This window comes from Arachis hypogaea, chromosome 17, assembly GCF_003086295.3.
Source record: "Arachis hypogaea cultivar Tifrunner chromosome 17, arahy.Tifrunner.gnm2.J5K5, whole genome shotgun sequence".
NCBI lineage: Eukaryota > Viridiplantae > Streptophyta > Magnoliopsida > Fabales > Fabaceae > Arachis > Arachis hypogaea.
In genome coordinates, this window is record NC_092052.1 from 35,378,336 (window position 1) to 35,404,063 (window position 25,728).

A 25,728-nucleotide genomic window follows, 5' to 3' on the forward strand; every position below is an offset into this window, starting at 1 on the left:
GGAAGCTCAAACCATCTCACCCTGGAGCAAGTGGGACGAACCACACCCTTGCATCTTTCCGGGGAGTTTCAACTAAGCAACCTAGAGCAAGTGGGGCGAACCACAACCCTTGCGTCTACCCAAAAGGTACGTTCTCATATGTCTAGAAGGAACAAAGGAGGAAATCCTAACTTCCTATCATCTCGATGGAGGCAATTTTACAATACCAGGAGGAACAATAAAGGAAATCCTCACCTTCCACTATCTCACTGGGGTTACACTTTCGAAAAAGAGTACTCAAGATCAAACAGTCATATTCATAATCAAATCACGTCCAATATTATATTTATAATTAACATATAGTTCTTCAAACTTATCTCCACTTATACTCTGATATCTTCTCTTTAATCAACTCAAAACACTTTACAAAACTACTCTAGTTAACCTTCCCACAGCACTCTGTAACCCTAAGTCTTCGGCTCTAAATATAAAACAAAAACAACCTCTTTTATTTTACCAGTTCACTCGCTCTCATCCCAAAAACCAAAAGCCTAAATACTAGCTAAGAAATCTCAAAAGATAGTTATAGAGATTTGGAAGGCTATAGGAATGGTTTAAAACTTAAAAATGCACCCTTCAGAAAACAGGGGTTATGCCTACGCGAACTACCTGTTGTGTCCGCATACGCGAGATATCTGGGCAGAGCCCAATACTTGTGTCGCGTGAAGCGTTCCGCGTACGCATGCCTATCAAAAACTCCAAAAGCTGATAAGTTCAAAAATCAATTTTTCACACTAACTTTGAACACACATAACTTTTTTGTTAAAAATTATTTGTTATCTATTCTTCAAACGTTACGAACTTTACGGACCTATTTTTTTTTCAAAATAAGTTTACCAAATTTGGGAGTTCGGAAGCCATGTTTGGCCCGCTGAATTGGTCAAAAAATAAGCTTTTACCAAAGAAACACCAAACCTCTAAATTTCCAAAATTCTCAATTTCAAGCCAAATTTTCTTAACCAAAACAGCATCAAAAGTTCCTACAACATGTTCAGATACTTTTCTATCATTTCATAACATACCAACATATAAATTCATTAATTCTAAATCACAAATTTTTCACAACCAAAACAATTCCAAATGTTCCTAATCTTGTTCATACACTTCTCACTCAAGCCATATATGCTAACATATAAAATTCATCCCACCCATTCAACAATAATCATTGATCCTCAATCATTCATATAATCCAACTTATCCTACGATTAATTAGCCTAAGTTTTCACATGGCATTATACATTAACTACGAAAAATCAAAACCATACCTTGGCCGATTCCTTCCTAAGCCGGAAAATCTCAAATTCCTCCGTTTCTCAAGCTTTCTCTTCTCCAAGTCCTCACTAATTGGATTCTCAACCCCAAAAACTTTGTCCCAAGTGCTCTAATTTGACAATTCAACTCCAATTCAAGCTAGTTCATATAATTCACTAAATTAGTATAAAGGTAGACAAAAGTGGACAAACCACAAGGTTTTAGAATTTTTTTACCTTACCCATTGATGATTGGAGTTAAATCCAACAATTATCCAATATTAGATTGTACTTAAACTACCAAAATCATTAAAATCACTCAAAATCCAAACCAAATTCTTGGAAAAGAGAATAACAGAAAATTGGATGCAAAATTCAGATAGATTTACCACTTTATTTGAATAGAACTGAAGAGCTCGACGAGACGAATGCATGGCCATAAACGGCTCGTCAATCGGAGCTCCAGGTTGAAAGTTATAGAATATTGAAATTTGGAGTGAATAGTAACATTAGATTTTGTGTTCCTCACCCAATATGCAGCATGTTTCACTTAATGGAAGGAGAGAGTGGCTGAGTTTGGCTTATATATGTTGGACTTTGGGTTCAACATTGATTCGGTTCAATCAGTTTAGTCTGTTGGTCTAATTTCGGACTAAAACCTTTAAAATTGGTGTTTAAATTTGTATTTCAATTATTTTTATTTCTTCAACTTATAATATTTAATTTTTTAATTTTTTTGACTCATAATTAATTTATTAGTTAATTTTTTATTAATTTTCAGGGTTTTACATAGTTGACTTTGGTCTTAGTAAAGGTATTGTTTTCGTTGAGTTTGGAAATAGATTTTATTATTTATTGTAATGACAAATATTTAGTTAGTTAATTGTGGATTGATTTAATTTATGATTTGATGAATATATTATAAAATTTTAGGATCATTAATGGTGCAAATGTTAATTTGATTATATTTAAAAAAAATAAGCATCAAGAGCAAGATATATATTTCATATGGAAGAGATTGCTATTATAAACAGAAAAAAAATTATGATAATTATGGAAATTAATGGATAACAATGGCTAGTGAATCATAAAGCTTTAGTTTTGCTATAAGAAGAAAAAGAGCCTTTTAAAAGACTCAAGGAGAAAATTTAAAAATTATACATTACAAGTTTGAGTGTTATTTTTCTTCATTTTGATTTCTATTTGATATATTCTCAATTTTTGTTTGAGTCTTTCTAATAAAGAAAAAAAAAAGGTTTATGATTGTGTGTGTTCTTGTGTGGATAAACTTTCGAAGGTATAGTTCATCCTTTGCAAAGTTGTAATGTGACTTTTTTTTGACGAACTGAATACAATTCAGATGCCAAAAAACACGGTGGATGGATACCTGCAAAAGACAGTCTAACACTCAAATGAATAAGTATTTAAGTAGTATAAGATTTCTATAAATATAGAATGTTAGTGAATAATTTATAGACATATAGACATCAAAAACTAATCATATGAGTATAGAAACATGAAGTATGAAATTAATGTATAGAAGTTCATGGATCTCTCTTTGTTGAGAAATAGATAGTATTTTATATATACCTTAGGTTGATGGACAATATTAATAACATGACTATTTGATCATTAAGTTGAAAATTATGACTAATAAGGTTGTTGATTACATAATAAGAATGAATGATAATTAAGGTTGAGTTATAACTCATTATGAGCAATTAAGCTGTTTTATAATTCTTATTGAGTTACGGATCATAGTCCTATGTTTTGTTTGCCGATCATATGATCCAGACTAAGTTTAGTCAAGTTCTTATGTTGGAACTTATTTAAAAAATTATTGTGTGGTGAGTTTTATTTTTTTGAATAAATTGTGAAAAAAACTTTTTTGACCTACAATGAGTAATCAAGAAATATTTATGCTCAAAATTATTATTTTATAGAGTATTGGCACAAAAATATATTTATAACATAAAAGATATTAATTAAAAGCGATTTTGCAAAAATTGTAGAATATAAAAAAATTAATCTCTACATACAAATCATTTAACCAACTAAGTTCAACCAGTCATTTACACTCACGCATGCACGTTGTTCTTCGCACCCTTGTTGCACGTCTTTTTCGTTATTTTTTCTTTCGTTATCATCGTCACTAACACCGCCACCACCTCCTCCTCCCCCTCCCGCTCCTCCTCCTCTTCCTCCTTTCTTTTTCTCCTTCTCCTCCATCATCTTTATCATCATAATCATCAACGTTATAGTCATCGTTGTCTTCTTCTTATACGTATCGCCGTTGTTGTTATCATTATCGTAGAATTTTCGTCATATTGATAACGTTGCCTGATCCAAAATTAATTTGGATATATTTTTGTTGATAATTCATTCATTTTTGTGTGTTGTTTTTAAACTGAGTTAATTGAGGTGCATTTGGTCTCATTCACTTGGATTTGGTGTAATTTTGTGTAATTGTGAAAATTTGTACTTTTGTAGCAAAATTTCGGTGTAAAAATTAAGACATTTATCTGTTATTGTTAAGAAATTTCGGTGTATTTGTATTTTGATAAGTTTTGCATAATTCAAAACTCTTCATCTTCCTCCTCCTCATCTTTTGCTGCTTCTTCTTCTTCTTTTTCTTCATCATTGTTAGAGTATAGTTAAGATTTTTTTTCTTATTCATCTTTTTCTTCTTATTTTGCCTTCTCAAGTTTTTTCTTGTTTTACTCTCTTAACAAGAATAAAAATAAAAAAAATCAAACAAAAAAAACACATAATACTGCAAAATTTTGGAAGAGGATGAACCTACATTTATTCAACTAAAAAAAGAAATAAATAAAAAAAGAAGAAAAAATACAACATTAAAGAAAATATTTTTGTACATTTGTAGCAAAACTTCGGTATAAAAACTAAGAAATTTATGTGTTATTGTTATGAAATTTCGGTGTATTTTTATTCTAATTCTAGAGTTAATTGAGGTGCATTCCGAAAATAACCTCAGACCAAAAGTGCACCATATTTAGATCCAAAATGCATCAAAATTACTTAATGATAACCCTCAATGCACTGAAATTACTTAATGATAACCTTCTTAAAACTTTGCGTCACAATTAGAAAATTTCGGTGTAAAAATTGAGAAGCTTCTGTGTAATGATTAAAAAATTTCGGTGTAAAAATTGAGAAGCTTCTGTGTAATGGTTAAAAAATTTTGTTGTTATTTCCTAATAAATTCTGCATAACATAAAACTCCTCCTCCTCCTCCTTCTTCATCATTATCATCTTCTTTTCTTGTTCATCTTCTTCTTATTTTACTCTCTTAATAAGAATAAAAAAAATCAAACAAAGAAGAAGAAACACATAATGCTACAAAATTATTAGGAAGAGGATGAACCTACGTTCATTCAACTAAAAGAAATAAAAAATAAGAAAAAAAATACATCATTAAAAAATATTTTTGTGTATTTGTAGCGAAATTTTGGTGTAAAAGTTAAGAAATTTATGTGTTATTGTTAAGAATTTTCGATGTATTTTTATTTTAATAAATTCTGTATAATTCAAAATTTGTCCTCTTCTTCCTCCTCATTTTCTGCTGTTTCTTCTTCTTCATCTTTTTATTTCATTTTCTCATAATTCTTTTTGAGAAGAAAAAATCAAACAAAGAAAAAAATAATATATAATGTTGCAAAATCAATAGAAAATGGAGATGAAAAAAAATGCATCAACAACAGCAGTAATAAAAAGAATGACGATGAGGATGAAATAACCAAAGAAGAAGAAGAAGGAACACAAAGAAAAAGGAGGAAGAACGCAAACAAGGAGAAGAAGGAGGAGGAGAAGGAAGAGAAAGAACGCAAAATACAAAATGGCATGATTTTACGCGTATATTATGTAGGTAAATTTTATTGGATTAGGGTTAATTTGGTTGGACTTATTTGATAAAAAGATTTATACGTGTAACGGGACTAATATAAAAATGAAATAGATGAACTAATTACCATATATCAAGTAATAATAATACCTGTTAAATATAAAATAAATAATTCCAAATTCATGACTTGGGTGTTAGAAATCTGCATTTAAATTAATGGAAGTTTTGACATTAAGATTCATTGTTAATAACGCAAGCATTATTGGCTTTGAATCCATCATCTTGTTTTGTTTGCATTTAGTTTCAAATGCTATAATAGAAAAAATGTAATAATAATTCAATGAAAAGGCATCGAAATAATACAAGGGTTACAAGTTCTCATATTTAATGACTTTTGCCTTAATTCCTTTCAAATAGGAGTACAAACAGTCAAGAATATTAGCTTTTTTTTTTTTTACAAGCGAGCTCAATATAATAAAGTGGAGCGACAAAGTCTGAAGCAAAGTCTCAAACACCAATATCCAACAAACTATAAAATGAAAACTATCCCTGGTATTATCTCCAGCATTGCCATCAATAACAAAAGGGAGCTATACTAATCCACTCTCTATAACTGGTCAAAGATTTGTGGAACACCTCTTCTGCTCCAGCTTCTTTGTTATTAAAGATCAGCCCGTTCCTCTCTAGCCAAACATTCCAAATAACTGCAAAGAAGCATATGAGCCACTTGTTACACTCCTCTTTCCTGTTAATGACATATGTTCAACTCTCAAAATGTTCTTTCAGTGAGCTCAGAATAGACCACAGCCTCCCAAATTCAGATAAACATTCACACCACACCTGCCAGGTAAACTCGCAACCAATAAGAAACAAGTGGTGAATATGTTTAACATCTTTTTTACATAATACACACATGTTATCACCGTGACTAATAATTCCTAGTCTATGCAATCTTTCTTTGGTATTTACTCTTCCTATCAAAACAAACCAGACAAATAACTCTTTGGTGAAACTATAGCTGGTGATGTCCTCCAGTAGTGTTTCTGATTGCAACACCTGCACAAAAGATTTAGTTGAAAAAATGCCTTCCTTGTCAAACTTCCATACAACTCTATCTTGCGTATCACGTTCTATCTTTACAGGCCTTAAAGTCTCATGCAGTTGTTTCACTAATTCCAACTCCCATTGGAATAAATCTCGCCTCCACTGGAAGTTCCAAATCCACTCTAACCCGTTCCAAAATCCACAATCCCCTATGACAGATCTTCTTTGGTTTGAAACAGAGAAGAACCTCGGAAAACTCATCTTTAGTGAACCACTTTGTAGCCAAACATCTTCCCAGAACCGAGTCCTCCTTCCATCGCCCACCTCCATAGACAACCTAGCAATCATCTTATCTCTCACATTACGATCTTTGAATTGCAGCTGACAGATATCCTTCCATAGGCCCCTCTACTAGGCAATGTCAGAGAAGATAACATCACATTGGGGTTCAAGTTGTGATAAGAGCATACAACCTTCTTCCATAATAGACACTCCTCTTTTGAGAAATGTCACCACCACCTGAAAAGGAGTGTTGTGTTCCTAACCACGGCATCACCCACCCCTAATCCACTTTTTAGGAGACTGAACCACTGCCCACTTAACAAGTTTCAGACCATTCCTACCTTCCTTCTTGCTCCATAGGAATTTTTTCTGCAACAAAATTATCTTTTCTGCCATTGCCTTCGGTATCTTATACAAGCTCAAATAGTATACCGACAAGCTATTCAATACAGATTTAATAAGGACTAGCTTACCCGCTTTATTGAGCACTTTCACCTTCCACAAGCTAAGCTTCTCCTCCACTTTATTAATTATCGGTTTCCAAGTGCTGACCCGCCTTGGGTTTTCTCCTAATGAAATGCCAAGATATCTGACTGGAAGGTTAGCCTCCTTACATCCCAATAAGTTGCACATATTGTAAGTCCACAACTGTTCGCAATTGATTGGGATCAAACTAGACTTATCGAAGTTGATACTTAACCCTGATATCACCTCAAAACACCTTAGCAATCTGACATAGTTTCTAATGGTCTCCTCTTCCGGTGGACAAAATAATATAGTGTCATATGCAAACTGGAGATGTGACAAGTCTATATTATCCTTACCAACTAGCAAAGGCAAAATACGTTTGTTTCTGACTGCCTCCCCTACAATCCTATGCAGAATATCAGCCACAAGCACAAACAAAAATGGAGACAGTAGATCACCTTGTCTCAAACTCCTTTCCATCTTAAAAGGTTTAGTTGGTGAGCCATTTATCAAAATCAACATAGAAGTTGTACTAACACACTCCTTCACCCATTCCCTCCACCTCGACCCAAAGCTCATCTTCTGCAATACAATATCCACAAAACTTCATTTTACTCAATCATACGCCTTCTGAAAGTCTAGTTTAATTATTTCCGCTTTCTTTTTCCTCATCTTTAACCATTGTACTATTTCGCATGCAATTAGTGCCCCATCATGTATTTTTTGACTCTTTACAAATGCACTATGGATCTCATCTACTAGGCCTGGCATCACTAATCTCATCCTTCGGACCATCACTTTAGAGATTACTTTATATATGCAACCTACCATACTAATCAGCCGGAGGTCCTTAATCTCCTTGTCTCCAGTGAACTTAGGTGCTAGGGCCACCCATGTAATATTCGAATCAGAAGACAGCCTTGATGACTAGAAAAATGCCAACACAACTGACGTGAATTCTGCACCGATATCATCCCAGCACTTTTTAATGAAATTCATGTTATACCCATCACTTCCTGGTGCCTTAGATGATTCACAATCCCAAACTGCCTCTCTAATCTCCTCCATTGTCGGCATTCTCTCCAATGCTGCAAACTCTTCTTTATTAATTTGATTTGCCAATCCGTCCCTAAACCCTACAATCAGCGATCTCTTGTGATGTTAGAAGAATATTAGCTTTTAAGAATTGATATAGTAATAATGGAAGAAAAGGTTAGTATGGTCTCATGGAGAACATAAAATGCAGCGATAATTTGGTTTATTGAAGTCATTTGCTTTTGTTTTCTATAACGATTAAAACAAAATCATATTAAAATCAATAATATTAATTGGATTAGTATAATTAGTTTGAGCTATTCCAAATTTTGCATGAATCCATAGTTGTTCGTCTTTTCAAATTCAAAGAAAAATATTAGTAACCAAACATTCCTCTTAACATAGAGAACAAACTAAATAGTAATTTAACTTTGGCTTTAATTGGTGTTATGCCTTTGAGCAGCTATGTTGCTAGTGGAGTATGATATATTTTCTTAGTCAATTTCAAATTTTTTGTCTGTGCTAACCTTAAAATTTCATGAAATAATCATGAGGCAGTTCCAGTTCAAAAAAAATTATAAATGTGACTGTGAGCAATTAAGCAATAAATTATTTACTATTCAAATGAAGAAAAAAAAACGAAAATGACACAATCTTCGCAAAATATAGCGAAATAGAGTCTCTTTACAAAACTAATCATGTTATTGTTAAGGAATCCTGCATTGTTCAATGCATCATAAGCTTAGCCGGTTGTTATTTCCCCATCGCCAATCATAGAGACAATGCAGTTCTCTCCCAGAAGATCCCTTGCAACTGCCAGGCCTACCAGTTTTTGTTTTATTGGTAACCAAAAACAGATAGAGCATTAAGGATATATCCATACATAAGTTTTTTTTGTTTGGTTGGTCGCCACGGTGTCCTTCAGCCCAACAAACCAAGGATTAATCAGTTACGGATTTGAGCTTTATTTTAGGGTCTGTCACTGGCCAATGAGTTGCTAAATACACAAAGCAGGATTCAAACCCTCGACACTTGTTTAAGTAGACGAGTGAACTGACCACTCGACTAACCCAAATTGATTTATTCATACATAATTTAATCTCACCAAGACCAGCAGATATACTTGTAGAACTATGTCCAGCCCCAAAAGCACCATGCATGCTTTCAGCTCTTTTAGGAAAGCCAGTTATAGAATCTTGCGTGTGTACCCCTTTTCACAAAACATGCATGACCCTTTGTGGAAAACATATATAAAAGGAAGCAAATTTCTAAATTTTATCCCAAGAACTAATCTGTCTCCAAATCCATTTCTACCAAAATATTGTCCAACATTAGTTCATGAGAGCTAGAAACTACAACGTAGTTTTTTTAAAGGGCTATATTTGTTAGATTAACTTGTCAACACCTGAGAAAATAACCCATGAAAACATCTCTACGCAATGGATTCTACTTTTGCCAACACCTGAGTGAGAAGAAAGGAGTCACACCTTTAACTTACGAATGACACGTAGTCACGTACAAAACCAAATCTACAGAATCTATAATAAACCATCGCTTTTTCTTTTCTCTTATTTATGTTGTGATAAGATTGCCTGAGATGGATGCTCATTTTCCACAAGGCTCAGGTTTTCAAGGGGAATCATATTTAATAAATTTTGAAAATGATGATCATGTATGCCTATAAATAGAGAACCTGATATGAAGTAATATACACAGTTATAGCAATAAACAAATCAATTCTCTCTCTCTCTTTACGAATACTTCTCTTTCTCTTTATATATATAACATTACAATATATAATATTAAATATTGAGCTAATTATATTAATACTAGGGTCTTCTATTTATACATCTTTATTTTATATTTAGTATATCTTTATTTATTTTACAACACGTTATCAGCACGAGACTCTGACCAAATTTTTAGGAAGACTCAGGTAACAAATTTTCATTATGTCGAAGCTCTCTCATCTTGAATTTAATGCTCTTGATATATCTGAAAACAATTATTTATCATGGATACTAGATGTTGAAATCCATCTTGATTCAATAAATCTTGGAGATACCATTAAAGCTAAAAATAATACATCCCAGAAGGATAAAGCCAAAGCCATGATTTTCTTTCGTCGCCATCTTGACCAAGGATTGAAAAATGAATATCTCACATTAAAAGATCCTGCAGATATTTGGAAAGACCTTGAAGAAAGGTACAATCATCAAAAGATGATGATACTTTCTCAAGCCCAATATGATGGACGCACTTGCATCTATAGGATTTTAAGTCTATAAATGAATATAGTTCTGCAATATTTCGAATCACCTCATGAATGAAATTATGTGGGGAAAAGATAACTGATAATGATATGTTGGAGAAAACTTTCTCAATCTTTCATGCCTCGAATATGCTCCTGCAGCAGCAGTATCGAGAAAAAGGATTTAAAAAATATTCTGAGTTAATCACGAAGCACGCCCAGCTGGGGTAGCCCCATTTCCCGAAGTAAATGTGCAAATCATTACCCCAAAAGAGGTAAATGGCAAGGTTTTAGCAACAAGGAAAATTATGGAAGGAAAAGGAATTATGTTCAAAAGAGAGGATCTCACCAGAAGTAGGATAAAGAAAGAAATATTGGACAAAATAATTCAACAGAGGATAAGTATTTTCGTTGTGGTGGAAAGGGCCATTGGTCGCATACCTGTCGTACACCAAGGCACCTAGTCGATCTTTATCAAGCATCTTTAAAAAAGGACTACAAAGGAAAGGAAACAAATTTCATTTCAAATGATGCTGTTGAGAATTCCACCACTCATTATGATGTATCTGATTTCTTTGAGGATCCTGAAGGAAATATTGGTCATTTGATTAATGATGGAATAGTTTAATATATGGGATTGTTAAGTATCCATGTAAATAAATAATGTAAAGAACTTATTGTTAAGTTTTATTTTCTATGTATTTAAGTTTCAATTACGATGTATATAAATAATGAAATATTAATGTTTATGAATTTTGAAATCATTAAATGTGTTAAGTTTTAAAATAAAATTTTAGTATATGACATTATGTGCAATGTCTCTTAGAAAAATAATTCCTATCAAGAATTCAATTTGACTGTGCATGTATTTCTACTCATTTTATTATTATTTATCTTTGAAGAAAATGACAAGGATATATAATGAAGATGTACGCCTTGCGGATAGTGTAAGTCCGCACACCATTCTCAAAAGCGATATATATTTTACCTATCTTGTGCCAAAAGAAGAATATAATACTATTATTGGCTCAAGCAATGTGATTGAAGGCTCCGGAAGAGCTATAATTTTATTTTTTAGAGGAACAAAATTCATAATAAATAATGCACTATTGTCTACCAAGTCTCTAAGAAACTTGTTGAGCTTTAAAGATATTTGCCGAAATGGATATCATATTGAGACTATGAATGAGGGAAGTCATGAGTACTTATATATCACAATTCATGATTCAAATAAAAAGGTTATATTAGAAAAGTTGCACTCACTTTCATCTGGGTTATTGTAACACCCTAACTACCAAAGCTCACGCTTCCGGCTACGCGACTCTAATAGGTCGGACATTACGATGACACTTATACTATTTAATACTAAAATATGAGCCTGTTTAAAACTTTAAACCGTAACACCGCTCCCAAAAAAACTTTCGTTCGATAACATACAGCCATAAATACCATACAATTTACAACAACTCATAAAGAGTACATTCATATATATATATATAAATATATATAAGTAATATTACAAGCATTTCCCAATACAATTCCTATCCCTCTTATAGAATATATCAAGATAAAGGCGAGGGTACTATAATTAATAATCTAAAGCAATACAGAGCATTTCAACAACAACTAAATAAACCCTTCGTGACTTCAGCATCCATATCCTGAAAGGGGAAAAATGTAGGGGGGTGAGAACATCATTGGTGTCGTGATTTCTACCAGTAAAGAAATTCATAGAAACGGTTGCGTTGTAGATATAGTTTCTAAACCGGCAAAAATCCCTTCGTACAAACGTTTTCGTTGTCACAAGTAACAAACCCCTTTAAAAATTGTTAACCGAGTATTCAAACCTCGGGTCGTCTTCTCAAGGAACTGCAAGGAAGTATGTTCTTATTATTGGCTATAAAGGTTATAATCGGGGTTTAGAAGGTGAGAAGCAAGTAATCTGAATGACGAGTGAATTAAATGGCAATTAAGAATAAATAATAACTGTAAAGCGACTTTTAGCAAGTTAAAGAAATTAAAGGTCCAACTTAGTTATCTCTCTCAACAATAATGAAAGTTGAATCTAAACTCCACTTGATCGACCTTTACCAGGGGTAAGGGAAAGTCAAGGGACTAATTAAGTTGACCTTTGAATTCTAATTATTTTCTCAGAAAAGGTTGGAATTATTTAAGTTCAGCTCAATTAGCAAGATCACGATTATCAATTGTATTGAGTTTAATAACTGTTGAGTTATTAAATTCTTAACCAGAACCAAAAGGGGAAAAAGTAAAGTTGCTGGAATAATAGTAAAAATATCCTTAGAAGGGAAACAATGGTAACTTAAGTCAAAGAGAACAATCATAAACTGAAAATACCTCAATTATCATTAATTCAATTAGAAATCTGTAACATGGAATAATTCATAAATAATAATAATCAATTCAAATGTTGGAATAAATAAAGAGAAGTAATATTAAAATAAAATTAAACCTGGATCCAGAGTTACTCTTAAAACAAGAAGAAATCATAAATCCTAAAAGCGAGAGGGAGGAGATCTCCCTTTCAACTAAATCTATTCATTGAAAGGTGAAAAAAATGCGAGCTCCCTGAATGGATGCATTCCCTCACATCATAACCTCTGGTCTATGCCTTCTGGACTTGAGTTTGAGCCAAAAAGGGCCTCAAAACTCGTTATGAGCGTTTTCTGCAATTTCTGGTGCGTGGCCTCTGTCATGCGTCCGCGTGGGTCACGCGGTCGCGTCAATTGGAGCTTTTCCTTGCCACGCGGTCGCGTCAGTCATGCGACCGCGTCATGTGTGTTCTGCTTAAGGCGCGCGGTCGCGTCAGTCATGCGGCCGCGTCGCTGCTGATTCGTGCTTGGCACACGATCGCGTCATCCATGCGATCGCGTGGATACCAGTTTCTTTAAAGCTCCGTTTTGCTTTCTCCTTCCATTTTAGTATGTTTCCTTTTTCATCCTTTAAGCCATTCTGCCTTAGAAAATCTGAAACTACTCAACACACTAATCACGGCATCGAATGGAAATAAAGGTAATTAAAATAATTAATTTTTAAAGCTTAGAAAACATGTTTTTCATTATATGACATAATAGGGAAGGGAAAGTAAAACCATGCAATTAATGTGAATAAGTAGGTGAAGAGTTGAATAAATCACTTTAATTAAGCACAAAAGAACTCATGAAATATGGGTTTATCAATCATCCTCGAAAGGGTTCTCAGTAGAGGTTTTTTGGGAATTACCGTAATAGGATACGTGAAGATAATCGCACCAGTGATTAATAACCGTCTTATGCCTCTTTTCAAAAACAACGGTTTACAATAAAAGTAAAGTCGGAAATCTTTTCTAAAAGAGGAACCGTTCAATTCTCAAAAACTCAAAAGCCTTTCAAAAAGGTTTAACCATGTTGAACCAAATTAGCATTTCATGCTTTTCCAAACCAGAAACACAAAACCGGAGGGTATCTGCGCCCTGTCGCCATTAGAGGGTATCGGTGCCCTGTCACCCTTACAACCAGAGAGAAAACATAAATATTTTCACATACAACATTCATCTCAGCCATCCGGCTCACGGTTCAATCCAGAACCAGCCAATTTATCAATAAATACAGCCCTTCGGCTTAAATTCATAATTCATAATCAGCCATACGGCCCATAACTCATTCGGCAACCAGCCATAAATCAATATCATACATAGCCATTCCGGCCCATAACAAACAACACTTCCACCATTCAACATCATAAAATTCATAAAATCGGCATTTAAGCCATAAATCACTCTTCTCAAGCCATTTCACCTTGAAATCAAATTTCAACTCTTTTCAGCTTTAGCTTTAAAGATCTCATTTCTCAAATCATCTCAGGCTCATAAGCCAAACTTACTCAAAGTGAGTTCCCTTTTTAACACAAAGCCACTCTCGGCATTCTCTTTCCAAAACTTCCAAAACCATGGCAAGTTAAGGATTTATTTCAAAGTATTCAAAATCACCCATCCAACAATGGGATTTTACAACCAAAAGTTTCCCGGTAGAGTCCCAAGTCTTTAGGGGAGAATAACATAACTCATTCCGTCAAATTCATTTAAAATCATTAAAACCTTGGCTTTCCGATTTGAGTAATAAAATAGGATCTAAGCCAAACCTAGTCACGTAATCATTTACTTCTTCCAAAGCCGTTTCCTTTACTTAAGCAAAACCAACTTCAACCCCCATGATAAATTCTAGAACGTTTCAACTGTTCAAAATTGTTTTAGTCTTGCAAGAATTCAAAATTCAAAGAGTACTTAAAACATTTCTCAAAACATTTCAAAATGAAACTTGTCAATAGGCAATCAGGTTCTTTCAAAGTCATTGAAACCCCCAAGTCAAATTCAAAGGCATTGCCCTTGTCACATTTAAAACAGCTTTAAAACATAAGTTTCATCTAAATTGTAACACCCTAACTACCAAAGCTCACACTTTCGGCTGCGCGACTCTAATAGCTCGGACATTACGACGACTTTTATACTATTTAATACTAAAATATGAGCCTGTTTAAAACTTTAAACCGCAATATCGCTCCTAAAAATACTTTCATCCGATAACATACATCCATAAATACCATACAACTTACAAAACTCATAAAGAGTACATCCATATATACATACATATATATATATATATATATATATACAAATATATTTACAAGCTTTAACCAATACAATCCCTATCCATCTTACAGAATATATCAAGATAAAGGCGAGGGTACAATAAACCATAACTAAAACAATACAGAGCATCACAACAACAATTAAATAAACTCTTCGTAACTTCTGCGCCCATATCCTGAAAGGGGAAAAATGTAGGGGGGTGAGAACATCATCCTCGAAAGGGTTCTCAGTAGAGGGTTTTTGGGAATTACTGTAATAGGATACATGAAGATAACCGCACCAGTGATTAATAACCGTCTTATGCCTCTTTTCAAAAACAACAGTTTCCAATAAAAGTAAAGTCGGAAATCTTTTCGGAAAGAAGAACCGTTCAATTCTCAAAATCTCAAAAGCCTTTCAAAACGGTTTATCTATGCGGAACCAAAATAGCCTTTCATAATTTTATTCCAAACCAGAAACACAAAACCGAAATCAACCATCAGTTCATCTCTTTCCAACCACGGTCCTAGGCCCAAACAATCCAACCAACAACCAATCACCACAATCCAACAGAGTCCCAGATGCAAACACAAATAGGAAGATGCAGGCACAAACAAACAGTTATTGCAAGTAGGACAATTAGCAATTAATCACAAAGGCAAGCCAAGTACAATATGCACACCCAAGCAATGTCACATAGATGCATATGATGAATGCCTGTCCCTAGTGGCTGATGATATCATCTGTCGGTTATAGAGCCAACCCGACAAGTCCTGGTAGCTAACCATTGGACTGTCCCTCTGTCGCGCATCCCCAACTCGAGTTATACTCATCATAAACTTGATCATAATCATGATCCATATCCATCACCCTCACTGGTGAATATTTTCGGGGGCGAGCTCATCCGGGGCTTTCACAGTGCCCGGCCACACTTACGACATAGGGTCAACAGAGTATCAAGTCTCAACCTGGAGCACGTGGTGGCTAGCCACTGCTACTACCCAGGGAAACTCGTATCTCAGATAGTGGAAGTGCAACATTCACATTTATCAATGATTCAGCATAAACATGCAATCAATCTCATCCATGGATCAACATCCATCTCAGCCATCCGGCTCACGGTTCATTCCAGAACCAGCCAATATTCATATCATACACAGCCATTCCGGCTCACAGTTCAATCCAGAACCAATCAATATGTATAAACATACACAGCCATTCCGGCTCTCAACAAAACAGCACTTCCACATTCAAAATCATCGAATTCATGAAATCGGCATTTAAGCCATAAATCATTTTCTCAACTCATTTCACTTTGAAATCAAGTTTCAACTCTTTTCAGCCTTGGCTTTAAAGATCTCATTTCTCAAATCATCTCAGGCTCATAAGCCACTTTTACTCAAGGTAAATTCTCCTTTCAAAATAATGCCACTCTCGACATCCTCTTTCCAAAACTTCCATAATCATGGCAAGTTAAAAGCCTCTTTGAGATATTCAAAATCACCCATCCAACAATGGGATTTTATAACAAAAGTTTCTCGGCAGAGTCCCAAGTCTTTAGGGGAGAATAACATAACTCATTTCGCCAAATTCATTTAAAATCATTAAAACATTGGCTTTCCGACTTGAGTAATAAAATAGGATCTAAGCCAAACCGAGTCAGGTAATCATTTACTTCTTTCAAAGCCGTTTCCTTTACCTAGGCAAAATCAGCTTCAACCCCCATGATAAATTCTAAAGCATTTCAACTGTTCAAAATTGTTTTAGTCTTGCAAAAGTTCAGAATTCAAAGAGTACTTAAAACCTTTCTCAAAACATTTAAAAATAAAACTTGTCAATAGACAGTCAGGTCTTTTCAAAATCATTAAAACTCTTTAATTGAAACCCCCAAGTCAAATTCAAAGGCATAAACCCTTTTCACATTCAAATAGCTTTAAAACACAAGTTTCATCTAAATAACTTTCTCCTGAAAGAGATACAATGCCTTTCTTAAGAAGCAAGACTAAACCACAATTCCCTCTTTAATAATTCATTTCAAAAGTATGAATCATCCTTTTCTTGATAATTCAAATAAAATAGTAGAAGTCTTTAACTCATCATTCTCCAAACAACATTTCAATAAAGACTCGGATTTTATAGAAATTTCGGCAGCACCTCCCCTAAAACTTGGACTTTTGCCACCCGTTTCGGGTCCCAACTAAACTGTTTCTCATTCCTTTTCAACAGTTCAAAACCAGAAATCAATTCAAAAGCAAGCTAAATCCAACAGTCGCCTCAGTGGCATATCTCAAGGAAACCATTTCAGAAATCAACTCAATATCAACCGATTTAACTCATTTCTAAAGCTTTAAAGAATCAGTTCGGCAATAAATCATTTGTCCTTAACCAAGTCAATTAAAGTAAACCAGGCTGAATTCAAAAGTGCATTCGACTTTTCACATCATTGAAATAATTGACTCAATTCAAACCAATCCTCAACGGTTTATACTCATATTTCAAATCTTTAAAGAATCAACTTTAAAACATTACATTTCATAAAGCCGCACAACAATTCAGCCAAACCAACATCCATAATCATTCGAGTCAATCAAATAATACATAAGGCAATTACAATCACCAAATACACAATATCTCACATCAGTATCCATATGTAATAATTCCAATACATAAAACATAGTTTTTGGAAAGCGCCCCTACCTCAAAACGCAAATCCATAACTCAAACGCGCCACAAAGTCCTTTCTGCCTCGACCCGAAATCCACAACCACAATTCCGGCAGCCAAAACCTCAGCTTCCAGTCACGTTCGCAATAACCATAGCAACACTAATCGTAACATACAATAATCAGGACTCTACCCCACGTTATCAAAACTCGTATTCATTAACCGAACACAACAGAATACTAATGCGAGATCATTCGAAACATAATTTCTTACCAAAACAACACAATGAGGCAACTACGATTTCGAACCGGCCCGGCAACAGCTCCGGCGGCGGCCAGAAGCTCCGGCGGATCAACTGGAAGAGCCGTACAGCATCAAAACCTTCTCGAAACTCAAAATGACCGAAGCCACAAATTTAAAACCCTTACCGGCAAAGTTCTCCAGTGACGGCAGCGAAGTTTTGGGCGGCAGGAGCGGCGACTTGAACGGCACCCAGGAGCTGGCAGCAGCGGCAAAGCCTTGGAACAACCCCAACCAGCTCCATTAACGGCGACCTGAACCATTTCTGATGGCGGCGCTCGAGAATGTCGGCGACGACAACGACAGCACAGGCAGCGGCGGCGGCACGGTGCTTCTGGCAGCGTCCACCTCCCTCGCGCGTCTCTGCTTTGGTGTTGGCTGAAGGACGACGACACGGCTCCACGGCGAGGAGCAACCGCGGCCACACATAAGCCCCGCGAAGACGGCGGCGGATGCAAGGCTACCTCGCGACGGCGCCTGCACGAGGGTGACAGCAACTGGAGTCTGAACGGCGGCGAGTTGAACGCGGATTCTGGGCCGCGCAGCAGCTTCTCCGGCGCTTCTCCTGAACGACCGTGGCGGCGCGATCCCCTCCCTCTCGTGTCTGTTTGCTCGCTCACTCGCCCTCCCTGATGTAACACGGCGGCGCGGCGGCAGTGACGCCCGCCGGCGCTGTGCTTCCTCCCTTTCCCTCATCTCTCTCAGAAGTTCTCCTCCCCTGTTTTGTGTGTGCTTTTCATTTTGGGGGGGGGGAAGAAGGGGCTTGCGGCTGCTACTGCAGCTTCTGATGGGAAACGGTAATGGGTTAGGGTTTTTAGGGTTAGGATTTTATTTTCAAAAATTAGGGTTAGGGGTATTTTAGTAATTTCACTTAAAAATAGGGATAATATAGTAATTAGAAATAAATTCTAATCCATTAATAATAATGTATAAAAATACTATTTGCTCATCAATTTCATAAATTATTTTCAATAAAATGTCCCCACCAAATAATTAGAAATAATATACTTATTTTCTTCATTTTCCAAAATAGTAATATCAATATTCTAAAATATTAATTATTTAGTCCAAAATCATATAAAAATCCTTTTTATTTCACAACTACCAACTATATGATTTAAATATAGAAAATAATCCAATAATTGTAAAATTGGATAATACCCATAACTTATCTCAAATTCAATAAATCAAAACTTGCCTTAATTATCTTTAATAAAATAATCTCTGAAATTAAGGCTATAAATAATTGTAGGATTTGAGACTTAATCATAATAAGACTTTTCAAAGATTCTGGGTCTTACATTCTACCCACCTTATAAAAATTTTCGCCCTTGAAAATTGATACAAAATGAAAGAAATTCCATAACAGTTCACCCTTGAACACATTCAAGGAAGAAGCAAAATATCTCAAAATATAATCATATATACGATTTTCAAATACTTTGATTGTCATAAACATAAGGATGTAAAGGTAGGAGTGTGATTGCAAAGCAAACGTTACAAGGTAGGCTCAATGCAAAAGATAACATGGGTCAATCATGTGATAGAAGGGCAAGGTATCAAAGGCTATAAAACAGGATGGAGTTAAAACGACGTGCTTAACCTCCGCACACTAATCTCATATCAACCTCAAAGTTTCAACTTTCCAACCCCATCAAGCACTTTACAAACCCCAAACTCGATCATTAGCCTGACAACCACAAACCCGTTCGCAAGGAACAAAACGCCCACAACTCATACGTTGCACACCTACCGCTTCAACTTTCGTATACACATCACGTCTTAAAGAACTAACGTATCGCGTTACTACGTCTACAAGTCGCACGTGATATCAAAACAATTCTCGAGTCTACTCAGAAGGATACAAGATTTAAAGAGGAGAGTCAAATGTCAAGGATAATACTCAAAGAGTTGAGAGAATGTATCCAGTTCCAGAATAACAAGGATGTTCAAGCAAAGGAGTTTGCTAGAAATAAATCGATTGAAAACTCCAAAGAAAACACTTGGATCCAAGAAATCCAACAGGACCAATCAGAAGAGAACCAACGCCTTAGTTCAAAACAAATTCAAGTTGAGTCGAAGAAGTAGGAGGTTTACAAAAAGGAATATCAAACCCAAGACAAAGCTCACAAAACTCAAGAGCACGATTAAAAGTACTTCCAAATACATTGTTCATAAAGGAACCGAAACTTGCGAAAAAATCACTTCGCAGTCTAAAAGAAAGGTTAATTAACAACATCCTTCAAGAGAGTAACAAAAGCATAATCGCGGCTTTGCTTTAATGCAAGTTCATGTTGAAATAGATTTTGTCGAGTTCTAAAAACAAGGTGCACACGGGTTTGGCTAAAGGCTAAAATATTTCTTCAAATATTTTAGAAAGATAATTAGATGCACAACTTAACCAAAAGCAGTTCATAAAACTCGGGAGAGAAATCAAAGGCTCGTTCAAAAATTCTCAAAGTTCATATTCAAACAAGCGTGTATAACATTCGTAGCAAGGATGAAAGAGAAAATTAAACTCCTTTTAGAAAAGAAACTCCAAGGTAAAAATTTGCACACAATCTGGTAAGGAAATAAGTGGTGTGTTACAAACAAACCGGTTTCCACTAAACAAGGAAGCTTTCCAAAACTTCATTTAAAAGGACGCATGCCAACTTTAAATTAATTTCGTCAAAATTGGACAATGGTTTTAATCTCAATCAAACAACAGAAAATAAATTCCGTTTAATATTTCGTCAAAGAGAATTCGAAACTTCTTTAAAAGGTTCAAAACAAGACTCCAAAAGTGTTTCTTGAAATCACCATCTCAGAAGAACATTCAAGAAGTTTAAGATGTACTAAAAAGGAGTCAAGCCTTGCAAGAAAGGATCTTAAATAGTTCAAACAAGATCCACTAGGCATGGGGCATCAAATAAGCTTTCAATTGATCCAAAAGAATACAAAAGTCATAGAAAAAGACAACTCAATCATTTGTAATTTCTAAATGATAAATCTTTGACTAAAAACTCTTGTAGAAATAATGGGAGAATAAATAATGCACTAAATTGAAACGAATCAAACTGACTCACATAAGGATGAGATCCACAAGAGAGGACAAACCAAGATCAATAGTAATGTTTTTAAGATGTAAAAGATTAGTTAAAGACAGAGTCACGTATGACATTCATAGAGGTGAAAAGCTTAAGAAGGAACGAGTCCGTTCATAAGAGGAAAGCTATGAGTCCAACATTTTCAAAAGAACAACAATTTCATAAACCATGTAGTATGCTAAACCCAACTCAATTTAAAATAAGTTAAGTAGAGCTTATCAAATGAAACTCAACCAGGATAAAAATGAAAAATTCTTTCTTTCCAAAATTTTGAAAAATATCCAAATACACAATTAAATAAAGATGTCCGTTGGAGCTATAGTAAAATCACTAGAAAGTCAAATTTACTTTTAAAGTAAGTGCAATTGCGTAAACCAGTAAAAGTACAGACAAGGTATTAGAAAGAAATAGTTGTTAAACTGCATAAATAATTTCAAAGTCTCATATATAGAAAAGTATATATCTAATCAACAGCAATTTATAAAATCTCAAAATTGGCTGTGATCACTGTCCAGTAAGAGAAAAACTGAATCAACAATTTCTCAAAGAATGGAATCAGAACCCGGAGTTAAAAGTCACAGCACATTAAGACAAGTTCAAGGATATATCAAAGAATACTTGAATCAAGAAGAACTCAAACAGAGGAAGATAGATGCAACAAGGATTTTAAACAAGCATATGCACTTAAGATCAAACAAGAATGCATATGAATAGAGAAACAGAGTGGAAGAATCAAATTACTTTTCAGGAGGAGTAGCAAACAAGAACTTCAAGTTAGGGTATGAAGAACAGGTCGACTCGAACAAAATCCAAGATACACAACTGAACAGTCTCGAGAAATAGTTTCTAACGTTTCCAAAACCAGCGATTCGCTTCACTCAAAACTCGTATATCATCTATGATAACCCATTAGTGCTTTTATATACAAGATTCACTGGTATTAAGCCGGCCAAACTTAATATCAGGAATTATGCAATGCAAGACTAATAACGTTAATCAATAGATCGTCATGTGCATAAAGCTCTAATTCTCGTCATTTGACAAGACCTATTCCATGACAAACGCTCAGAGCATGCAATTGAAGCATAGTCAGTCCATTCCTCAGGCTCTACAGGAAGAACTGCTCTGATACCATAATGTAACACCCTAACTACCAAAGCTCACACTTCCGGCTGCGCGACTCTGATAGCTCGGACATTACGACGACTTTTATACTATTTAATACTAAAATATGAGCCTGTTTAAAACTTTAAACCGCAATATCGCTCCCAAAAATACTTTCATCCGATAACATACATCCATAAATACCATACAACTTACAAAACTCATAAAGAGTACATCCATATATACATACATATATATATATATATACACAAATATATTTACAAGCTTTAACCAATACAATCCCTATCCCTCTTACAGAATATATCAAGATAAAGGCGAGGGTACAATAAACCATAACTAAAACAATACACAGCATCACAACAACAATTAAATAAACTCTTCGTAACTTCTGCGCCCATATCCTGAAAGGGGAAAATGTAGGGGGGTGAGAACATCATCCTCGAAAGGGTTCTCAGTAGAGGGTTTTTGGGAATTACTGTAATAGGATACATGAAGATAACCGCACCAGTGATTAATAACCGTCTTATGCCTCTTTTCAAAAACAACAGTTTCCAATAAAAGTAAAGTCGGAAATCTTTTCGGAAAGAAGAACCGTTCAATTCTCAAAATCTCAAAAGCCTTTCAAAACGGTTTATCTATGCGGAACCAAAATAGCCTTTCATAATTTTATTCCAAACCAGAAACACAAAACCGAAATCAACCATCAGTTCATCTCTTTCCAACCACGGCCCTAGGCCCAAACAATCCAACCAACAACCAATCACCACAATCCAACAGAGTCCCAGATGCAAACACAAATAGGAAGATGCAGGCACAAACAAACAGTTATTGCAAGTAGGACAATTAGCAATTAATCACAAAGGCAAGCCAAGTACAATATGCACACCCAAGCAATGTCACATAGATGCATATGATGAATGCCTGTCCCTAGTGGCTGATGATATCATCTGTCGGTTATAGAGCCAACCCGACAAGTCCTGGTAGCTAACCATTGGACTGTCCCTCTGTCGCGCATCCCCAACTCGAGTTATACTCATCATAAACTTGATCATAATCATGATCCATATCCATCACCCTCACTGGTGAATATTTTCGGGGGCGAGCTCATCCGGGGCTTTCACAGTGCCCGGCCACACTTACGACATAGGGTCAACAGAGTATCAAGTCTCAACCTGGAGCACGTGGTGGCTAGCCACTGCTACTACCCAGGGAAACTCGTATCTCAGATAGTGGAAGTGCAACATTCACATTTATCAATGATTCAGCATAAACATGCAATCAATCTCATCCATGGATCAACATCCATCTCAGCCATCCGGCTCACGGTTCATTCCAGAACCAGCCAATATTCATATCATACACAGCCATTCCGGCTCACAGTTCAATCCAGAACCAATCAATATGTATAAACATACACAGCCATTCCGGCTCTCAACAAAACAGCACTTCCACATTCAAAATCATCGAATTCATGAAATCGGCATTTAAGCCATAAATCATTTTCTCAACTCATTTCACTTTGAAATCAAGTTTCAACTCTTTTCAGCCTTGGCTTTAAAGATCTCATTTCTCAAATCATCTCAGGCTCATAAGCCACTTTTACTCAAGGTAAATTCTCCTTTCAAAATAATGCCACTCTCGACATCCTCTTTCCAAAACTTCCATAATCATGGCAAGTTAAAAGCCTCTTTGAGATATTCAAAATCACCCATCCAACAATGGGATTTTATAACAAAAGTTTCTCGGCAGAGTCCCAAGTCTTTAGGGGAGAATAACATAACTCATTTCGCCAAATTCATTTAAAATCATTAAAACATTGGCTTTCCGACTTGAGTAATAAAATAGGATCTAAGCCAAACCGAGTCAGGTAATCATTTACTTCTTTCAAAGCCGTTTCCTTTACCTAGGCAAAACCAGCTTCAACCCCCATGATAAATTCTAAAGCATTTCAACTGTTCAAAATTGTTTTAGTCTTGCAAAAGTTCAGAATTCAAAGAGTACTTAAAACCTTTCTCAAAACATTTAAAAATAAAACTTGTCAATAGACAGTCAGGTCTTTTCAAAATCATTAAAACTCTTTAATTGAAACCCCCAAGTCAAATTCAAAGGCATAAACCCTTTTCACATTCAAATAGCTTTAAAACACAAGTTTCATCTAAATAACTTTCTCCTGAAAGAGATACAATGCCTTTCTTAAGAAGCAAGACTAAACCACAATTCCCTCTTTAATAATTCATTTCAAAAGTATGAATCATCCTTTTCTTGATAATTCAAATAAAATAGTAGAAGTCTTTAACTCATCATTCTCCAAACAACATTTCAATAAAGACTCGGATTTTATAGAAATTTCGGCAGCACCTCCCCTAAAACTTGGACTTTTGCCACCCGTTTCGGGTCCCAACTAAACCGTTTCTCATTCCTTTTCAACAGTTCAAAACCAGAAATCAATTCAAAAGCAAGCTAAATCCAACAGTCGCCTCAGTGGCATATCTCAAGGAAACCATTTCAGAAATCAACTCAATATCAACCGATTTAACTCATTTCTAAAGCTTTAAAGAATCAGTTCAGCAATAAATCATTTGTCCTTAACCAAGTCAATTAAAGTAAACCAGGCTGAATTCAAAAGTGCATTCGACTTTTCACATCATTGAAATAATTGACTCAATTCAAACCAATCCTCAACGGTTTATACTCATATTTCAAATCTTTAAAGAATCAACTTTAAAACATTACATTTCATAAAGCCGCACAACAATTCAGCCAAACCAACATCCATAATCATTCGAGTCAATCAAATAATACATAAGGCAATTACAATCACCAAATACACAATATCTCACATCAGTATCCATATGTAATAATTCCAATACATAAAACATAGTTTTTGGAAAGCGCCCCTACCTCAAAACGCAAATCCATAACTCAAACGCGCCACAAAGTCCTTTCTGCCTCGACCCGAAATCCACAACCACAATTCCGGCAGCCAAAACCTCAGCTTCCAGTCACGTTCGCAATAACCATAGCAACACTAATCGTAACATACAATAATCAGGACTCTACCCCACGTTATCAAAACTCGTATTCATTAACCGAACACAACAGAATACTAATGCGAGATCATTCGAAACATAATTTCTTACCAAAACAACACAATGAGGCAACTACGATTTCGAACCGGCCCAGCAACAGCTCCGGCGGCGGCCAGAAGCTCCGGCGGATCAACTGGAAGAGCCGTACAGCATCAAAACCTTCTCGAAACTCAAAATGACCGAAGCCACAAATTTAAAACCCTTACCGGCAAAGTTCTCCAGCGACGGCAGCGAAGTTTTGGGCGGCAGGAGCGGCGACTTGAACGGCACCCAGGAGCTGGCAGCAGCGGCAAAGCCTTGGAACAACCCCAACCAGCTCCATTAACGGCGACGACAACGACAGCACAGGCAGCGGCGGCGGCACGGTGCTTCTGGCAGCGTCCACCTCCCTCGCGCGTCTCTGCTTTGGTGTTGGCTGAAGGACGACGACAAGGCTCCACGGCGAGGAGCAACCGCGGCCACACATAAGCCCCGCGAAGACGGCGGCGGATGCAAGGCTACCTCGCGACCGCGCCTGCACGAGGGTGACAGCAACTGGAGTCTGAACGGCGGCGAGTTGAACGCGGATTCTGGGCCGCGCAGCAGCTTCTCCGGCGCTTCTCCT

The 25,728-nt window shown here is 35.7% G+C and overlaps 1 protein-coding gene and 1 long non-coding RNA gene across 5 annotated transcripts; both read right to left on the reverse strand.

Moving 5' to 3' along the window:
- Window positions 1-5,724: 5,724 nt before the first annotated feature.
- Window positions 5,725-8,013, reverse strand: LOC140180575 (uncharacterized). Its single transcript, XM_072221815.1, has 5 exons — window positions 7,911-8,013; window positions 7,774-7,826; window positions 6,910-7,527; window positions 6,140-6,603; window positions 5,725-5,896 (listed from the first exon to the last, which is right to left on the reverse strand). The coding sequence occupies exons 1-5, from the start codon at window positions 8,011-8,013 to the stop codon at window positions 5,725-5,727; spliced, it is 1,410 nt and encodes a 469-aa protein (XP_072077916.1).
- Window positions 8,014-14,765: 6,752 nt separating this feature from the next.
- On the reverse strand, window positions 14,766-25,394 carry LOC112763146 (uncharacterized). 4 transcript variants are annotated; one of them, XR_011875164.1, is made up of 5 exons: window positions 25,176-25,394; window positions 24,937-25,063; window positions 17,950-22,436; window positions 17,795-17,876; window positions 14,766-17,682 (listed from the first exon to the last, which is right to left on the reverse strand). It is a non-coding gene; the product is annotated as an uncharacterized lncRNA (long non-coding RNA). The 4 variants fall into 4 exon arrangements; XR_011875163.1 differs by having other exon boundaries at window positions 24,937-25,393; XR_011875162.1 differs by having other exon boundaries at window positions 17,950-25,063; window positions 25,176-25,390.
- Between the last annotated feature and the right edge of the window lie 334 nt (window positions 25,395-25,728).

Excerpts from the sequence above, each read along its gene's own strand:
- LOC140180575 (XM_072221815.1), bottom strand. The coding sequence starts at position 8,013 with ATGGAGGAGATTAGAGAGGCAGTTTGGGATTGTGAATCATCTAAGGCA. Across the intron at positions 7,827-7,910 it reads AAAGTGCTGGGATGATATCG|CACCTAAGTTCACTGGAGAC; the intron begins GTGCAGAATTCA and ends GGGTGGCCCTAG. Across the intron at positions 7,528-7,773 it reads ACCTCCGGCTGATTAGTATG|AAGATGAGCTTTGGGTCGAG; the intron begins GTAGGTTGCATA and ends ATTGTATTGCAG.